This window comes from Rutidosis leptorrhynchoides, chromosome 1, assembly GCF_046630445.1.
Source record: "Rutidosis leptorrhynchoides isolate AG116_Rl617_1_P2 chromosome 1, CSIRO_AGI_Rlap_v1, whole genome shotgun sequence".
In the NCBI taxonomy this organism is placed as follows: Eukaryota; Viridiplantae; Streptophyta; class Magnoliopsida; order Asterales; family Asteraceae; genus Rutidosis; species Rutidosis leptorrhynchoides.
Genome location: NC_092333.1, coordinates 118304456 through 118322047, shown reverse-complemented (window position 1 = coordinate 118322047; position 17592 = coordinate 118304456). Strand labels below are relative to the sequence as shown.

The 17592-nt window shown below is 35.6% G+C and overlaps 1 protein-coding gene and 1 long non-coding RNA gene across 12 annotated transcripts; one reads left to right on the top strand and one right to left on the bottom strand.

Annotated features, from left to right (window-relative positions):
* Window positions 1-105: 105 nt before the first annotated feature.
* Window positions 106-17159, top strand: LOC139864496 (uncharacterized). Of its 2 annotated transcripts, none has more exons than XR_011764485.1 (3): window positions 106-188; window positions 7573-7681; window positions 16651-17159. It is a non-coding gene; the product is annotated as an uncharacterized lncRNA (long non-coding RNA). The 2 variants fall into 2 exon arrangements; XR_011764486.1 differs by lacking the exon at window positions 16651-17159 and adding an exon at window positions 12250-12500.
* On the bottom strand, window positions 467-12959 carry LOC139864459 (pleiotropic drug resistance protein 1-like). 10 transcript variants are annotated; one of them, XM_071853075.1, is made up of 22 exons: window positions 12631-12959; window positions 12415-12535; window positions 12243-12331; window positions 12076-12160; window positions 11824-11983; window positions 8818-8894; window positions 8647-8700; window positions 8477-8567; window positions 8084-8385; window positions 7137-7735; window positions 6892-7052; window positions 6695-6798; window positions 6141-6297; window positions 3429-3530; window positions 2883-3358; window positions 2238-2528; window positions 2060-2143; window positions 1845-1978; window positions 1530-1757; window positions 1269-1440; window positions 814-1068; window positions 467-724 (listed from the first exon to the last, which is right to left on the bottom strand). In XM_071853075.1, the coding sequence occupies exons 1-22, from the start codon at window positions 12951-12953 to the stop codon at window positions 467-469; spliced, it is 4323 nt and encodes a 1440-aa protein (XP_071709176.1). In that variant the 5' UTR covers window positions 12954-12959. The 10 variants fall into 10 exon arrangements, with proteins under 10 accessions (XP_071709176.1, XP_071709168.1, XP_071709143.1 ...); XM_071853067.1 differs by lacking the exon at window positions 3429-3530 and adding an exon at window positions 5167-5192 and having other exon boundaries at window positions 2883-3350; window positions 12631-12953; XM_071853042.1 differs by having other exon boundaries at window positions 2883-3343; window positions 12631-12953.
* Window positions 17160-17592: the final 433 nt, after the last annotated feature.

Below are 17592 nucleotides of genomic sequence, written 5' to 3'. Positions count from 1 at the left end.
TTTTAGTAATCGTATCGAAGACACAACTCACCCACTTTTGCTACCTCCAGTATTCAAGAATATTTTTGAACGAGAATGTGTTATTTATTATTATTTTTTAAATAGCAGGTATACTTTTAGCTACCACAAGGATTTTGCTGTGAACAGAAACAAAAGTTCGGCTTAGCAATAATCCGCTACATAACAAGGTAATATGTGCTAATTTCAATACTTAGTGGTTATATTATTATGTGCTTGATAATGCATATAATCTGTTTGATGAAATGTCTGCTTTGTGTTTAATGTCATTCTTGCAATTTTATGATCCAAAACTATGAAATGTAATATGTTATAATGTTTTCATTTACACAACTCACAGAACACAACTAATGACAAACGCTATCTAATAAGATGCTCATAATGAAACAAGTTTCTTGATTCACACATTGCTTCCTGTACTTCGGGTAAGCATATCAGGATCCATTCACTACCGTTTCTGGAAGTTAAACGCCTTGATGGAATACGCGAAAATGAACCCAAACAAAACAGTAAATCCAACAATGATTACTGCCACATATTTTATATAGTCAAATTCAAAGCCGTAAAATTGGTGGACAAATTCCGCTACTGTTTCTCCTGTATCGAGCTTGCCTGTTATATCACCAAACTGTGAAGTAACCAATCCATATAACGTCCAAGCAGTTGGGCAAATGTAATAATACCATCTCCACCATATAGGAATCCTCTGTTTAACATATAGAAAAAGTCTAGAAGTTAGTATGTGAACATTATATTGATTAAAGCCTCTAATAAATTCGATAGTTTGAGACTTACTGTTCGTGGAACAATGAATCCTGAGAAAAGGTTCCATATCGCATAAAATGCCGATGAAATGATAGCAGCAAAGTTGTGGTTAGGGGTTACCGCAACCGTCATCATCCCGTAGAACGTGAAGTACAAAAAGGTGAAGTACATAAAAAAGAGATACCATAGGAACTTCACTACTGTCCATTCAAATCCAATCATGGAATATACAATGAGTCCATAGACGATAGTCTGAACAAAGATGTATGGGATCTCAATCATAACCTAAAAAAGTTCAGATATAAGTAAAATATAATAATATCGCAAAAATGGGTCCCGGCCCAACCCGGCCCGGGTCTTGACCCAACCCGTTCTACCGTTCTAAAGCTGACCCGTTTCGACCCGTGATCTGTTTCAACCCAAACCCATTTTATCCTTGACCCAACCCGGCCCGTTTTCCAGGTATAAAGATACTAGAAAAAAACCTGTCCGAAAGCGTATGGCAAAGCTGAATACATCCCAGCAGCTCGTTCCCTATAAAAGACGGTTCTTTCGATAGAAACAACTGGTTGTACCGATGTAGCATTTTGTACTCCAATAAAAAGGATAGCAGCATACATAGAACCCATTGCATTAAAAAGGTCTTGTTGGTTTCTTCTGTAAGATGTAGAAACAGTTTACCAAAAGGTCCATTTAAAAAACACATAACAAAAAATCAAACTTTTTTAATTAACTAGTCGGCTAACCTTTTAGACCCCATGTCCCAGAAGATCGTCCCAAACATCAAAGCGATAAAGGTTGTAAACAAGAACCTAACAGCAGTGTATGGAGGGTTTCGCCAATATGACCAATGTTGTTTCCATAAACAAGCCATACATTGTGCCCAGAACGATTGTGAATATTGAGTACGAAATTGTATATCAGATGAACCCGGTATAGGCTTACTGTTTTCCTTTATCAAATCTTTATTTCTCCTGAACGAGTCATAAAAATCATACTCAGATAACATGCAAATCGTGTTAGAATAGGAATTTTTAAGTATTGAATCGCAATCACCCTACTTGTATAGTTCTGAGTTCTTGTATGCTTCTGCAAAGTTAATCCCTAGAGTTGCTTCTTGTGCTGCTGAAGTCACCTCTAACATCCAAGTTGCTGGATTGTAACCATCTTTAATTTTACGAACTCCATCGATTTCCTTCATATATGACACATTTTATATTTTCATATATTTCAACTAAACTTATAGAAAGTATATATGTATGTTCATCATGCTAACCTCAAAGTACTTGATCAAGTGATAAGAATGGCGGCCTAGTGGACCGACATATATTTCCTCACCTCCTCTTTTTAACAGAAATAACTATATATTAATAAGAACTTATAAGAATCAACATTTATCTGCCAATAACTTTGTTATACTATTTGATATTTGAGATAAATATAAATAAATTTACCTCATCAAAAGCATCAAAGATGTCAATGCTTGGTTGATGTATGGTGCAGACAACTGTTCTTCCTGTGTCAACTGTGTTTCTAACCGTTCTCATGACTATGGCTGCAGCTCGTGCATCAAGTCCCGATGTCGGCTCATCCATAAAGATTATAGATGGGTTAGCCACAAGCTCGACTGCAATTGTTAGCCTTTTTCTTTGTTCCGTTGAAAGCCCGTTCACTCCAGGTAATCCCACAAGTGCTTCCCTAAGTGGAACTAGCTCTACTAACTGCATTACCTCCTCAACAAACATCTACACATAATAAAACATATCATCATGTTTTATTTTTATTTTTTATTTTTTTTTTTGAGCGAAAAAATTACATGAGGCGTCCCTGTGCTTTACTCTAGATTTAGGCGGGGTCCCTAAACTTTCTTTTGACGTGCGGGGTCCCCGTAGTTTACACTCATTTAGAGAGGGGTCCCATAACGAGTGTAAAGTCCGGGGGCCCCGCATGTTACTAAAAAAGACTCCTCGCGAAACGATTGTAAAATACGGGGACCCTGAACGTAAAAACCCTGCATGAAATTTGGGGTAAACCACAATGACACCTTATGTAATTTTTCTTTTTTAGGTGAAATTATTGAAAATCATAATAATACTCACCTCTCGGGTTGCTGAATCAACTTCGGGAGGTAAACGGAGCCATGCAGAATACTGTAAGGATTCAAATACCGTAACATGAGGCGAATGAATATCAGTTTGTTCACAATATCCGGCAACACGAGCAAATGTTTCTTGTTTTTTGGGGTACCCCGAAATAGTGATACTTCCTTCAATATAACCACCTGTTTTTCTTCCGGCTAAAACGTCCATTAACGTGGTCTTACCAGCACCACTTATTCCCATTAGAGCTGTAAGAACTCCGGGCCTAAATGCACCACTAATACCTTTTAGTAGTTCTAACCGATCTTCAGTTACACCTTCAGCTTTCATTTCTTGTGGCATATCGACTGCGTATCTAATTTCATCAAACGCAATGGATAGTGGCACAAAGGGTAGAACCATCCCACGTTTTTTGTTATGGTTAACTTCGTTAATGTTTCCGACTCTCGATGACATTCGAACTTCATTCTTTCTTTCTGCATTATTAATTCAGACGACATTTGAGTACTAATTACCATCTAAATAGGTGATTAAGGGATTATTTACCTGATGGAGCTCTTGCTGATAACTCAAAAGAATGTCCCGTTTTCATAGCTTTTCTTGCAGCCATGCTTTCTTTTGATAAAACTGCTTGAGGACTTCCAAAGGCTGCAATGAAGGATTTAATAAGTTAGACCTTTTCTTGTATACAACAACAACAAAATCCAATACCACCTGAGTGGTGTATGGGGAGGTGAGATGTAGACAATCCTTCCCCTACCCGAGAATAAAAACAAGTCATTTCTCCACCCAGAACAGTAGAGAAAGTCATCCCTCTCTTTATTCGACGGATAAAGAGATTGCTTCCGAGTGGACCTCCGGCCAAAAAGAATGATTTTTTTTAAATAAAAAATAAAAAAGTAAAATAAAATAAAAAAATAGTAAAATAAAAATTAAGACGCCATGAAAATGGTAGAATCATATTTTCATGGGTTTAAAAGCCTGCCAGAAAATCAATTTAGGCTATAAGCGGCAGTCAAGACGCCACTTAATCGACGCTTGGTGTTGCCTCAATAAATAGAGCTAAGGGACCTTGAAAACAGAACTCGAAAGGCATGCCAGGTGGGAGTTGTTGCGCAAGCAAGGAGCCAACCACCTGTAACAAACCAAACACCACTCATGCATCTTTACGGTAGACATCCCCGAAGACACACAGCTAAAAGAATACCAATCAAGCTCAGGAGCAAAGAATGGTCGTCCTCAGCCATAATGACCCCAGGATGCACCGAACGATACGAGACTCACCCACCCACCCACACACACACGCCCCCTCTCATACCCTCCCCCCCCCCCCCCCCCCCCCCCCCCCCCCCAACCCACCCCCAAACACACACACACACACACACATAAATACATAAACCAATATACATGCCAACAGACAACCGTACATAAACAAAGCTACATACCTACAAGAAAACATACCTACGTACATACATACACCTACAGAACAAAACAAAAACATACATACATACATACATAGGCAAAACATACATACATACCTACAAAAACAATGGGGAAGTAACCAATCGGGGGAAGGGGGAAGCAATCGGGGAAGTAACCAATCGGGGGAGGATCAACGGGGAAGTATATAGGGGCAGGATCAATGGGGAAGTAACCAATCGGGGGGAAGCAAAATTCTTTTTCTTTTTCGTTTTTTTTTTTTTGATTTTTTTTTTTAAACGAAAAAAAAAAAGTTTTTGCTTCCCCCCGCTTCCCCCCAATTGGTTACTTCCCCATTGATCCTACCATTATATATATATATATATATATATATAGGGGCAGGATCAATGGGGAAGTAACCAATCGGGGGGAAGCGGGGGGAAGCAAAATTTTATTTTTTTTTTCGTTTTTTTTTGAAAATTTTTTTTTTCGGCATCAAGATCACACGAAAATATGAACATTTAGAAGAGACACTTCGTGATGAATGTTATTATTTAGGCGGGAAAACGATCGACAAAAATAACATTCAAGATAATATTGTTCGTGAAGAATATGAACGTTTTTTTTCATGTTTTGTGAAGTAAAATTTAGCCCGATTTAGAGTTTAGGGTTTGGTGTTTTGGGTTTATTCCATAAACCCAAAACACCAAACCCTAAACCCTAAACCCTAAACTCTAAACCGTTCGTGTTAAAAACTCAATCTAAATCCTAAATCTAAACCCTAAATCTAAATCTTAAACCCTAAATTTTAAACCCTAATATCTAAACCCTATAAACCCTAATATCTAAACCCTAATATCTAAACCACAATAGCTAAAACCTCAAAATACGCTCGAAAAACACGATAATTGTTATATATTACTTCTTTGAGCGTTTTCCCGCCAAAATAAAAACATTTATCACAAAGTGTCTACTAAATGTTCATATTTTCATCTCATCTATAATGTTCGTGAACAAAGTTTTTTCAAAAAACGAAAAAAAAAAAGTTTTTGCTTCCCCCCGCTTCCCCCCGAATGGTTACTTCCCTCTTGATCCTACCACTATATATATATATATATACATATATATATATACATATATATGTATACATATATATGTATACATATATATATATGATTTTAGAAGGGAAGAGGGAAGTAAATTTTTTAATTTTCGTTTAAAAAGTTAGTTATGAATGTCAAGATCAGATGAAAATATGAAAATTTTAAACAACAGACACTCAGTGATGAACAGTGATGAACGTTATTATTTTGACCAGAAAGTTCTCGAAGAAGAACATTCATCACGATGAATGTTATTCCCGATGACGTCATTTATAACATTCATCGTGATGAATGTTATTTCTTCGAGCGTTTTTTGGTCAAAATAATAACATTCATCACAAAGTTTCTTAGTTTAAATGTTCATATTTTCATATGATCTTAATATTAATATTTGTGAAGTTTTTTCTAAAAAAAAAAAAAAAAAAAATTTTCTTCACCATTCCCTCCTAAAATCTATTTCCCTCTTGATTATAACTATATAAAATAAATATATATATATATATATATATATATATATATATATATATATATATATATATATATGTATGTATGTATGTATGTATATATATGTATATATGTTTGTGTATGTATGTATACATGTATGTATGTACATGTATGTATGTATCATATATGTATGTACATATATATATATATATATATATATATATATATATATATATATATATATATATATATATATTGTATACAACAGTGTATTATTAAGTAAAATCCTTACGGTTGAGGTATTCGAGAGCCAGGGTGAAGCAGATATTAAATAGGAACATGTATCCGATCGATGCACCTACGGCTATCCAATACCAATATGCTTCCGGAAAAATTCCACGAGATTTAAGTAGAGCGACACCAATTGTGTCACTGGAGTTGGGCGAAACCTATACTTATATCGTAAGGTTAGATAATAGGATCATCTCCACAGTGTTGCCCAACTCGGAATTACTCGGTGACTACTCGATTTGCAACTCGGGGAGCACTCGGCGAGTACTTGGTCAAAAGTCGGCCAAACTCTGCAAAAAATCGGGATTACTCGGAAAATCGGCCAAAACTCAGATTACTCCCAAAAATCAGTCATAATTGGTCAAAACTCGGTCAAATCGGTCAAAGTCAAATTTGATCAACGTCCGAACATCCAAGTACTCCCCGCCCCGAGTTGTCGAGTACTCCGTAAAAGGGCCTGATCGAGTACTCACCGAGTATCGATTTTTGCAACCTTGCATCTCAACTTGATTGACACATTGCAAACATGTGTTAATTGGCATAAGTGGTACTTACTTTTTTCCAACTATCTCCAAGAAATTCATTGACTGCCAAACCATTTTGTCCATACATCATAGGTGAAAACCAGTAACCCCATAACCACCATCCCTTAATGTCATCTGTATGAAGGGAAAAAAGCTCGTATCTGTACACATTCTTGAGAATGTAGATATAAAGCGTTGATGAAATTATCAATTATGTACATATGTTACCTCGCGCTAAGATGAATCCACCAAGGACAAATATAGTAAGCATTCCAAATGAGCCGAATACATTAGCAATAATGATATTTCTTCCCAATGATCCTATGAATCGGAATAAGGCAGACGACATCTGGTGAATGCATACTAGCAAAAACATCTGTTTGAAAAACCTACAAAATGTGAAAAATGTTCATCAAAAACATGTTTTATATAAACTGTAGTGTTATTGTTATGAACAAATGAACGATTTTTACCTTGTAGGATCCGAATCAAATCCTATGACATAATAAGTCATTATAACATAGGTGGCAACCTCTACGATTGTCACCGGGATCTTTAGAACCCACGTAGGTATCGAGTAAGCCCAAGTGGGAAAAAACAAAAGGTCTCGTTGCTTATAAAATACAGGTAGTTTTAAAACGCTCAACGATAGCTCTGAAAAACCGTTGAATGTAATCGTGACCAATGCGAAGAACAATGCACCCATGAAAATTGTACCATCGACTAATGTTTTTTTTGGCATTTCGGTTCTTAGAAATAGTGTCATTGTTATGGTAGCCATGAATACTAATTGTGTCATCTTGAATATATATACAAATGAGTTTCTTTTCATAAGCAAGTATTCTCTTGATATGCAAGCTTTTAATAACTCCCGTTTGCTCACTCCAAACTTTTTCATTGTTAAAGCAGCAGGGTGGCTTTTTGATCGATCAAACGGTGTAGAAAGTTCATCTCCAAGTTTTCTTCCAACGTGAAACGACTGAAACGACTCTGCAAATTCTCTTGAAGTTATAAAATTGTAAGCCTCGTCTCTTTTCACCCAGTATTGCTCTTGATCTTTTTTCGATGTCACCTATGATAATGAAGTGCAATTTGAAATTTGTATTAACTTAAAAAAGAACAAATATCACGGATGGTCCCTGTTGTTTGTATCGGAAATCACCGGTGGTCCCTGTAGTTTTTTTTTTTTCCATCATGGATGGTCCCTGTGGTTTGCACTTGAATCATCAATGGTCATGTGGTGCAAACCACAAGGACCATCCTTGACGAAAAAATGCAAACCACATGAACCATCCATGATGGGAAAAAAGTGTTGGGACCACGAGTGTAATCCGATACAAATCACATGGCCATTTGTAATATTTGTCCTTAAAAAAAAGAAAAGAAAGGTAAAAGTTAATGGTTTGAAAAATAAGATTACTTCTTGTAAGAAGTCTGCAACGCCTTTCCTCTCAGGACATTTGAATCCCATGTACTCGAAAAACTCTAGAACATTCTCTCGAGGGCCTTGGTAAACAATTTGGCCATCCGAAAGAAGAATGATGTCATCAAATAAGTCATAAGTCTCGGGTGCAGGTTGTAGAAGTGATACTACACAAGTACCCTGAAGAATATGTACTGATTGCCTAATCGAATTCACTATTTGAAAAGTGGTTGAACTGTCCAATCCGGTCGAAATTTCATCCATAAACAATGCCCTTGCTGGTCCAACCATCATTTCCCCTGCATACCAAATCATATATATTAATCAACCTTACTTTATACAGTCTTTAACACTAGTAATCAATTACAATCATGTATAATTCGTTTGTACCAGTCGTGACTCGCTTTTTTTGGCCTCCTGAAATACCTCTAAACATTTCATCCCCTACTATGGTATCAGCGCAGACTTCAAGGCCTAATATCTTCATATATATAAACATTTCAATTAGAATTTTCAGTTGAGCTTATTTCATATAGAGCGTTAGTAAAAATATTTGGTACCTTGATAACATACTCAGTAATAACACTAGCCTCTAGCCCTTCTAGTGATGCTGCCTATAGAATTTAACAAAATTATTACTCTTTTTTAAGTGTAGATGCAAGATAATGATAGAAGTGCCTTTCTTATCAATTTTTTTTTTTTTTTTTTATATTTTATTTTCTTTATTTCACCTTCATGAATATGTCAAGGTCAGGATCAGGCTTAATGTTTGCAGCTTTTTCTCTCCTTGACATTTCTGCTAACATTTCTACAAATTTCCCACAATAAAACAAGTATCAAGTTTGGTCAAATTTGTAACATTTTTTGCACATATGTACAAGGTTGTAAAAGTCCCGAGTCGGAAACGATCGGTCAGGATCTTGGAGGGACGAGTCGGTCGAGACGGGGACGATCGGATGTTGACCAACGTTGACTTTTAGTAATCAATAAATTAAACACACACACACACACACACATATATATATCCCCTTATCCCGTTTTGGGATAAGGGGATAAGCGAATTTGTTTTCTATATCTTTAAAATTAGAGGTTAGATTTTAGATTTTTTAATTTCTGGGGTTAATATTCATTGTTTAGATTCAGAAAAAAAATATACAAATTTTTTTTTCACAACAGCTTATTATACATGTGATGAAACTGTTATATTTTTTTTCTTTTTCCTTCAAATTTAGCTAAATTTAGAGTTTAGGATTTAGGGTTTAGTCCCTAAACCCAAAACCCAAAACCCAAAATTGTAAACCGTTCGTGTTAAAACTCAATCTAAACCCTAAACCCTAATATCTAAACCCTAATTACTGAACCCTAAACATTGTTTTTCATCTGTCATAGTCATTAGTAATTTTTTCATTAGTTTTGATTATCATACATAAAATGTATGATAACCTCTTATCATATATCAGACCTTTATAGTAGCTGTAAAGAATTTTTTTTTTTTTTTTTTTTTTTTCTGAATTTACACAATGATTACTAATCCCAATATATATATATATATATATATATACATATATATATATATATACATATATATATATATATATACATATATATATATATATATATAGGGAGAGGATCCAGTGAGAACATTTTCAGTGTGAGAACTCTAGGAACTCCAAAAAACACCTAAATACACTTAAATTCGAGCAAAAAAAGAGGAATTCGAGCAAAAATACAAAACACGGACGAACAAAAATTTCATAGTCGAGCAAAATTTTATTTATTTTTTTTTTTTTTTCAAAAAAAAATGTAGAACCATCTTTTGTTCGAATATCAAAATTTTTGTTCGACTACCTATATGTTCTACATTTTTGCGTTTGTTCGAATATCAAATTTTTGTTCGTCCTTTTTTTTTTGTTCGACTGTCTCCATTTTTACTCGACTATCAGGTTTTTTGCTCGTCCGTGTCCTATTTTTTGCTCGAATATGGAGTTTTTTGCTCGAATTTCCCATTTTTGCTCAAATTTCAGTGTATTTTTGAGTTCTCAGGGTTCTCACACAAAAAAAGTTCTCATTTGATCCCTCTACTATATATATACAGTGGAAGGATCAAGAGGGAAGTAACCAATCGGGGGGAAGCGGGGAGAAGCAATTTTTTTTTTTTTTTTTTCTCGTTTTTTGAAAAAACTTTGTTCACGAATATTATAGATTGGATGAAAATAAGAACATTTAGAAAAGACACTTCGTGATGAATGTTATTATTTTGGCGGAAAAACGCTCGAAGAAGTAATATATAACAATTATCGTGTTTTTCGAGCGTATGTTGAGGTTTTAGACATTAGGTTTAGATATTAGGGTTTAGATATTAGGGTTTATAGGGTTTAGATATTAGGGTTTAGAAATTTAGGGTTTAGGGTTTAGATTTAGGGTTTAGATTTAGGATTTAGATTGAGTTTTTAACATGAACGGTTTAGAGTTTAGTCCATAAACCCAAAACACCAAACCCTAAACCCTAAACCCTGAACTCTAAATCGGGCTAAATTTTACTTCACAAAACATGCAAAAAAAACGTTAACATTCTTCACGAACAATATTATCTTGAATGTTATTTTTGTCGATCGTTTTCCCGCCAAAATAATAACATTGATCACGAAGTGTCTTTTCTAAATGTTCTTATTTTCATCCAATCTATAATGTTCGTGAACAAAGTTTTTTCAAAAAACGAATTTTTTTTTTTTTTTGCTTCCCCCCGCTTCCCCCCGATTGGTTACTTCCCCATTGATCCTGCCCTATATACATATATAAAGAGGGAAGCACTTTTTTCGGGGGAAGTAAATTTTTTTCTTTTTTTCGATTTTTTTTTCAGACATCAAGTTTAGGTGAAAAAATGAACATTTAAAAAAGACACTTTGTGATGAATGTTATTATTTAGGTGGGAAAACGATTGAAGAAATAATTGATAACATTCATCATGAGTAAATGTTATTCTCAATAATATTTTTGAAACGTTGTTTTCTTTCATCTTATATGAAGTTTTTTTTTTCAAAATTTAGGCCGATTTAGAGTTTAGGGTTTAGGGTTTAGGGTTTAGTGTTTTGGGTTTAGTCCCTAAATCCTAAACTCTAAACCGTTCGTGTTAAAAATTCAATCTAAACCCTAAACCCTAATTTCTAAACCCTAATAGCTAAACCCTAATTTTTGAACCATAATTTCTAAACCCAAATTACTAAACCCTAATTTTTAAACCCTAAGAAAAAACTCAGAAGCATAATATTACACATGATGCATGCTTTCATTTTTTTCTTCGAGCGTTTTCCCGTCAAAATAATAACATTCATCACAAAGTGTCTTTTTTAAATGTTTATATTTTCATGTAATCTTGATGCATGAAAAAATAATTTCGAAAAAAACGAAAAAAAATTACTTCCCCTAAAAAAGTGCTTCCCTCTTGATTATATATATATATACATATATATATATACATATATATATATACATATATATATATATATATATATATATATTAAATCCGAACTTTAATTTTAAAGATAAAATAATCTAAATTGCTTATCCCCAAATGGGTATATGGCACAAAATTTGATTTTAAAAAATATAAATTTTTTTGACTTAACTTTGACTGACTTTGACCGACGTGTCGGCCTACTCAGCGGACTTTTACAACAGTGCATATATATATACATGTGTGTGTGTGTGAAAATATAAACAGTAATAGTATTACTGACCGTAACTTGCTCCGACTCCTTGACACCTGGCAGAGAACGCTAACGTTTCTCTTACCGTCATTTCTCCAATATGAAGGTCATGTTGACTTATATAAGCAGATGATCTTTGTGGTACAAACTCTCTCATCTCATGCCCATTGTAAGTTACTCTACCAGAAACCTATAGTTCATTCACCAACACATTAGTCAGTTTACAACAAAAGACCAAATAGGATAGTTCAATTTTATCGAATTAGTAGATGATTCTCTTACTTTTAAATCTGACCCGAGTTTTCCAGCCAAAGCTAAAAGCAGTGTAGTTTTTCCCGAACTTGGTGGGCCCAGTAGCAATGTCATTCTGCATAATAAACAGTACATATTACTGTTATTTTCGTATATTTTTATAAAACAATTCAGAAGATATTATGGTAATTATTTACCTCCCAGGATTAATGATACCACTGACATCATGGAGAATTGGTAACAGAATCTTTTTACTTGGAAGAAGATGCAGATAGTTTAAGGATCCCTGAAATGAGAAGTTTGAATTGAGGTGAAATATTGTTATATTGGCTGAAATTGGGGGTATAAAGTGAAAATATATATAACAACCTGTAAGATGTTAACCAGAAAGTTGACAATGGTAGGGAGTGCCCTGCCTCCAACATATGCTTCAGCATCTATGTTCAAATGCTCAAAGTGGACCTCTATAGTTGGAAGTTCAAGCCCGACACTGTTTTTTATTATCCGAATATAAGGAAAACAAAAAATATAAAACATAAAAAGCCAAGAATTGATCAAATGAATTTTTGATGCAATGGAGATTACCGGTCAATACGATGTTTGAGCTTTAACAAGAATTTTTCATTATCTTCTTTTGCAATATTGACAAGTCTTTCTAAAAGATTTCGTTTTTCAGCTAAATCAAGATTCTTGATATTAATCTCTCTTGGTTGGCCTTCTTCTTCGGTTAATATTCCTTGTTCTAATCGAAGTTGTGTTGGTAATTTCTCAATTGCAGCCCATTTTAATGCTTCTTCATCATCTTCTTCAACTGAAGATCTTGGAAAAATATCTCTATCATTATTTCTCCATATATTAGAACTACTTATTCGCGCGCTACTAACTCTAAACGCATCTCCACCCTCCATTATCACCGATACTTTTACAATATGAATGCTATGAAAATATGTGTATTTATAGCATCTTAGTTTTGCTAAAAACCATACAGCATTGTTTTGCTATAATAATGATATTATATTACTCACTAATATACAATATTAGTAGAACTTGCGGGCATAGCCCAACGGTTCAACCCCATGTACTTTGTGTCATGGGATGGGGAGAGGTCATGGGTTCGATCCTTAGGGATGACGTGATTTTCTTTAAATCAATTGAACACCAATAACGGTGGTATATATTGACCATATAGGGAGGTTTTACCGGATTCGTTCACGGACCTCTACCCGGTACACTGCCCGAATGGATGTGTTCCCGGGTACCGTCGATCGGGTTCGGGTTTTCGCCCGAACGTGTGTGTTACGTGCAAATGATGAGGGTCGTTGAAAGAAATGATCTACTGATGCCAAAAAATCGCCGTTCAAAAAAATATATATACAATATTAGTAATGTCATTTATTACTAGGAATTAGGATCCAACCAAGACAAGTGATTTACAGCAATCACTAACCCACGAACGATCAACGAATCAACTACAAGCATAAATGATAAAATATAAAGCATAATACAAAAATTCAATGTGGTTATATCCCAACTCCAAACACGGAGAAAAGTTTACTCCACGGGCAAAAACTAGAGATTTTCTTTTTATTATTTCGTGCACACAATTACAGGTTACATAGTGTTGTATTTATAGGGCAAAACGATAAAAGGAAACAAATCGTTCAACTTGTCCTGCAAGAAAAATTTTGCGGTCGGGATCCCACCATCGTGGTCGGGATTAGAAGCAAAAATTTTAGCTCGACTTCTATCTCAATTTCGCAGTCGGGATGCACGTATCCCAGTCCGGATCCACCTACCCGGCCGCAATGCACCTATCACTGTCATGATATCAACAACCTTCAATTTTCTTCGTTTTTGTTTCGTATAACATCTTCAACCCCCAACAAATCTTCCACTTTGAAGATCTTGTACGAACCCGTACTAGATTACCTATCTTAACTTCACTAAACCTACCCATCTATACCGTCAAAAAAGCTTCTTGGGACACACACATTCTAACCATCAAGTTAGCAACTTTCGATAAAGAGCACTTCAAATTCTCTTGTCAAAACGTAATCAACTTCACCTGTCAATTATGTTAAAAACCCAAAACAACTTTCGATTAGCTGACCATGATTCCTTTCAATACCACTGGATAAATTATCCGGGTCACGCCGCACTTATCCACCGGTTACCCGTTTGTAAGAAGGAAGGCTTTTGACACAAAAAACACCGCTGAGTAATAATCCAATCTTCATTTACTAGCTTGGGTCATCTCGATTTCTGCGTCACCATCTTCTTACATTAGAAGATCCATTGAAGTATGTGAGACTTCAATCACATGATTTAAACAGGAGACAAAACCACCTCAACTCATCGCTCTAGACACGCCCAACCTTGTCACCGACATGTCAACGATCACCCTTGTACAGAATTTCCCGTCTATCACTGATTTTCCTTCTCAACAATCAGAAAATCTGACAAACGCCCTCGTAGACTATTCATAAAGGCTCCAGTGAGAACACAGTCACAACCTCGAAATCTACACCTTCAACTTTCCGCTTTCACGCTGGTACACCTGACCTATCTCATAGCGATATGAATTTCATGAACACATCTTCACATCCTCAAGTACGCTCTCACTGTACGAGTAAAAAAAACATAAACTGCTATTTGAGAAGAATTTGATAAGGACCACCCGGTCAGTCGCAAATTTCTTTGCCATTGGAGGATATAAACAAGTACTCGAGTTCTCTAATGTTCCTAAGAATCAAACACACATACCATGTAAAAGTTAGAGACCCATGTCGCATACCCGTCTCCATAAGTCCCACTAGCCCGATACTTCCATCAGTTAACAAACTCACATCGAGTTCCCGACACCTTTAACAATATCTTGAAAGCTTCAAGTTTCGGGACTTACAAGATTATCTGCCCCAACCATCACCTAAAGATTCCTAATTGATCACCCTTGAAGGAAAAATCGCTCCCCTTTGTAGAAACATCAACCAAACCCGAGCAACCCGTCGAATGTGTTCTATCCGACACCCTTCGACAATCAATTTCCTTAGTGACAAGGAACTCTAACCTGCGCGCATATTCCATAAATTCTATTCTGGAATATCTGACCAAAAACTTTGGTCCCCCCATTTCAAACCCGCAAGCACCAAACTTCCCCGATAACTCCCACTGTTGACTTTCAAACCGATGCACCTCGTTCATTACAACACCGCCCAAATGCGAGCTAAACCATCCTACCGAGCTCCCGTAACAAACCAACATCTTTGAAAACACAACGCGTATCGCTTGAAGTTTCACGAGACAAAACCGTCTCGCACTTTAGTCATCAAACCAAAAAAATTTGGGTTAAAGCCAAAAATATGCCACAAACTTACACAAATGTACCGATGTTATCCACAAACTCATTTCCGTCCTACTGTCGCCTACACACTTTCAAAAAGTGTACCGATGTAAACAAAAACTTTCAAAAAGTGTACCGATGTAAACAAAAACTTTCAAAATGTGTACCAATGTAAACAAAAATGACTTGCTACCGGCTAAACTGGTTAAAATCAACACGCGTCGTTCGTGGATTGGATCTTAATTCTTAAAAAAAAAAAAAAAAAAAAATCAGGTCAAAATTAGTATGTAACAGGTCAAAACTATAAAATATTGATATTAGCACATTTTTTGAAAGTTTGTAGGCGACAGTAGGACGGAAATGAGTTTGTGGGCGACATCGGTACATTTGTGTAAGTTTGTAGCCTATTTTTGGCTTTAACCCAAAAAATTTCATCCTGAAATTGCCCAAATTCGAAAATTCGTATTTGAAAATCCAACTGTCCGATCAGCCATAAATGTTTACCACATGTAGACCATGTATCTACTACATACAGCCCAAAATTAAAGTCGATACAACGGTTAACGAACTCTATAAATTATCTCCTACAACTGCGTATGAACATCCGGATTTGATAGCTCAATCATTCTTTCGCACGAGATCACGCAGAACAAGAATGCAGATCCAACCCGGATCTCCCGAAAATCTCTCTGTATCTTCTGCAGCAAAACCCTATCAAATCGATCCCCCGACTCCCTAACTCTTCGTGAATAAATCACCATCATAATGTAACCAGCGTCGCGGACGTTGGCATCATAACCCGTCAAGATCAGACTAACCATAGTGTGATCAACATTCATGGATACATAGACATACCCCAATTTCACCACGATCAACTAAGTCTCTAGATCTTGATACATGTTGCAAGACACAAACCCTTGATCTGTCGTTTCTTCTCATGATGATAACCGAATCATCAAACAATCGAATATCTGCTTTCAATTCGCTATCGTGGCCGTTCTTCGAAGCCTATAGCTCTGATACCACTTATTAGGAATTAGGACCTAACCAAGACAAGTGATTTACAACAATCATTAACCCACGAACGACAAACGAATCAACGACAAGCATAAACGATAATAAATAAAGCATAACGACACAAAATTTAACGTGGTTATATCGCAACTCCAAACAGGAAGAAGAGTTTACTCCACAAGCGCAAACAAGATATTTTCTTCTTATTATTTTGTGCACACAATTACATGTACATATGGTTGTATTTATAGGGCAAAACGATAAAAGGAAACAGATCGTTCAACTTGTCAGCAAGACAAAATTTCGCGGGCGGGATCCAACCATCGCGGTCGAGATTGGAAGCAAAAATTTCAGCTCAACTTCTGCCTCAATTTCGCGGTCGAGATGCACCTATCCCAGTCAGGATCCACCTATCCCGGTTGGGATATCAGCAACCTTCGACTTTCTTCAGTTTTGTTTCGTTTAACATCTTCAACACCAACAATTATGATATCATACCGTGTTATTACATTATACGTATATGTGAAGGTCTATCTGAAGTAGGTAAAGTTTGGATTACTTATTTATTAATTAAATCATCACTTCATTACATTTACAGCATCTTCAAATTTTGAATCGGTAATTTATTCATTTTATTTATTCCTTTGACAAGTTAGAACTAGGAGTGTAAATGAGCCGAGTCGAGCCCTGAGCTCGGCCGGGCTTGAGCTCGGCTCGTTTAAATATCCTATGGCTCGAACTCGACTCAGTTTGCGCCTAATATTTTAAGTTCAAGCTCGGCTCGTTTGATATTTTATGAGCTCGGCTGGCTTTCTACATAATCTTATTTTGATTTATATTATTTAAATTTATTGTATTTATAAATTTTATCCACGTATATTATTTTTCCAACTATTATTGATATAATACTAATTATTATATTATTTATATATTATTTTATTACAAAATAGTAATTTGGTGTTTATTAATGAAAATCTCGTTTAGGCTTATGAGCTTGTTCGAGCTCGAAATATGAACTAAATAAGCTTTAGATTATGTTCAAGCTCTGGCTCGAGCCCGTTTAGGCTCGACTCGATTCGAATTTTTAACGAGCCGAGCTTGAGTAGCTCAGGAGTAGCTCGCCTTATTTACAGCCCTAGCTAGAACCAACTGTATGTACGGATTCGGGCTTCACAGAAGGTTCAATTCAAACT

Coding starts and splice junctions, on each gene's coding strand:
- LOC139864459 (XM_071853075.1), bottom strand. CDS start 12,953: ATGGAGGGTGGAGATGCGTTTAGAGTTAGTAGCGCGCGAATAAGTAGT. Junction 8,895..11,823: donor AGGAGTCGGAGCAAGTTACG/GTCAGTAATACT, acceptor GGAAATTTGTAG/AAATGTTAGCAGAAATGTCA. Junction 1,979..2,059: donor ACTTGATCAAGTACTTTGAG/GTTAGCATGATG, acceptor TCATATATGAAG/GAAATCGATGGAGTTCGTAA.